The following is a 1,764-nucleotide window of genomic DNA, read 5'->3' on the forward strand; positions in this document are numbered from 1 at the left end:
GTTTTTCGAGACAGGGTTTCTCTGTGTAGCCCTAGCAGTCCTGGAACTCACTTTGTAGACCAGGATATCCTCTAACTCAGAAATCCACCTGCCTCTGCCTCCCAAGTGCTGGGATTAAAGACGTGCGCCACCACCGCCTGGCAAACATATTATACAAAGGCTATTTTTTTTAAGATTTTATTATTATATCTAAGTATACTGTAGCTGTCTTCAGCAGCACCAGAAGAGGGCATCAGATCTCATTACGGGTGGTTGTGAGCCACCATGTGGTTGCTGGGATTTGAACCCACAACCTTCAGAAGAGCAGTTGGCACTCTTAACCGCTGAGCCATGTCTCCAGCCCTCTTTTTTCCTTCTTGAGACAAGGTCTCCCTATGTAGCCTAGGCTGACCTCACAGTTGCTATCCCCCTACCTCTGCCTCCAAATGCTGGGATTTCAAGTCGGAGCCATCATCCGCAACTAGGATGGCTTTTGCACTAGGATGACTAAACGGTATCTATTGGAAACTGGACACAGGCACACGCACAGAGCAAGCTTGGACCCTCTCGTCCCAGAATGCAAGTAGGAATGAATGGATACTTTCTGTTATTGCACTGATCGGGATAAGTATCTTTTGTTCAATAATTTAAAGGACATCATTAAGTCAACGCTCTTAAAATCTAAACAGAATTCCTGTTTTGTTTTGTAATATTAGGGATTGAACCCAGGGCCTCTCACATTCTTGGCAAGAATTCTAACACCAATTTACCTACCCAGTCTAACCTGTGGCTGTCTTTAATCAGCCCCACCCACAGAGTGGCCTTCCCTGCCACTCATGGTCATGCATCTCAAGCTAAGCATGTGTGAGGAGGCCATGCCATAGAAGACTGATCTCATGACAGCCCTGAGCCCTTCTCACCCGACACAGGGAAAATGTAGCAGAAACAACGCCCAGCAGAACGTTCAGTGAGTCTTTCACCAGCTCGCTTTCCTCCACCAGCACAGGCTTCGGGGCCTGTAGAAGGCCCCCACTGAGGGCCTGTAGCTCTCCATGACGGAGCCTGCAGAACCTGTCAAAGGCATCCCGTCCTGCCTCAGTGAGGTAGGGCTCCTCTCGGTGACCAGGGGGGCTGTGAGGAAGACAGAAGAGACAGGGGTGACCAGATGGGACCACATGTACCTAATGCCAGGTATGCTCTCCCCAGACTGCAACTGAGTTTCTCAGGCAAATGCCCTGAGATCCCCAAAGCAGCACCCAGTCATGATGGACAAGGACAGACTCACACAGAGTGTATTCTTCCTGTGTGTTGCTTGTATATGTGTATTTTATTTTACTGTGTGTAGGGGAGTATGTGCGTTTTGCTTTACATATGTGTCTGTGTACCACATGCATGCCTGGTACCTGCTGAGGCCAGAGGAGGGTGCTAGATGCCCTGGAACTGGAATTCTAAATGGTTGTGAATGCCATGTGGGTGCTAGGAAGTGAACCCAGGTCCTCTGCAAGAACAAGTACTCTTACATGCTGAGCCAATTCTCCAGACCCATTGTTTTATTTATTTTAGGTGTTTCGCCTACATGTATGTCTATGTACCACATGCATGCAGTCCTACAGAGGCCAGAAGAGGGTATTAGATCCCCTGAAATTAAAGTTACAGATAGCCAAGAAAGGCCAGCCTGGTCTAAAGAGTGAGTTACAGGACAGCCAGGGCTACACAGAGAAACCCTGTCTCAAAACAAAACAAAACAAAATTATGCTAACTTAAAATTTAAAAAAAAAAAAAAAA

At 47.3% G+C, this 1,764-nt stretch overlaps 1 protein-coding gene across 2 annotated transcripts in view; it reads right to left on the reverse strand.

Annotated features, from left to right (window-relative positions):
* Positions 1 to 1,764, reverse strand: part of Tubgcp6 (tubulin gamma complex associated protein 6) — a 24,320-nt gene that overhangs the window by 16,122 nt on the left and 6,434 nt on the right. For both annotated transcript variants that reach the window (XM_021183055.2, XM_029469727.1), the window contains exon 3: positions 900 to 1,110. In XM_021183055.2, the coding sequence (XP_021038714.1) occupies positions 900 to 1,110 (211 nt within the window). The remainder of the gene's footprint in view (positions 1 to 899; positions 1,111 to 1,764) is intronic.

The sequence above is a fragment of the Mus caroli genome, chromosome 15 (genome assembly GCF_900094665.2).
Source record: "Mus caroli chromosome 15, CAROLI_EIJ_v1.1, whole genome shotgun sequence".
NCBI lineage: Eukaryota > Metazoa > Chordata > Mammalia > Rodentia > Muridae > Mus > Mus caroli.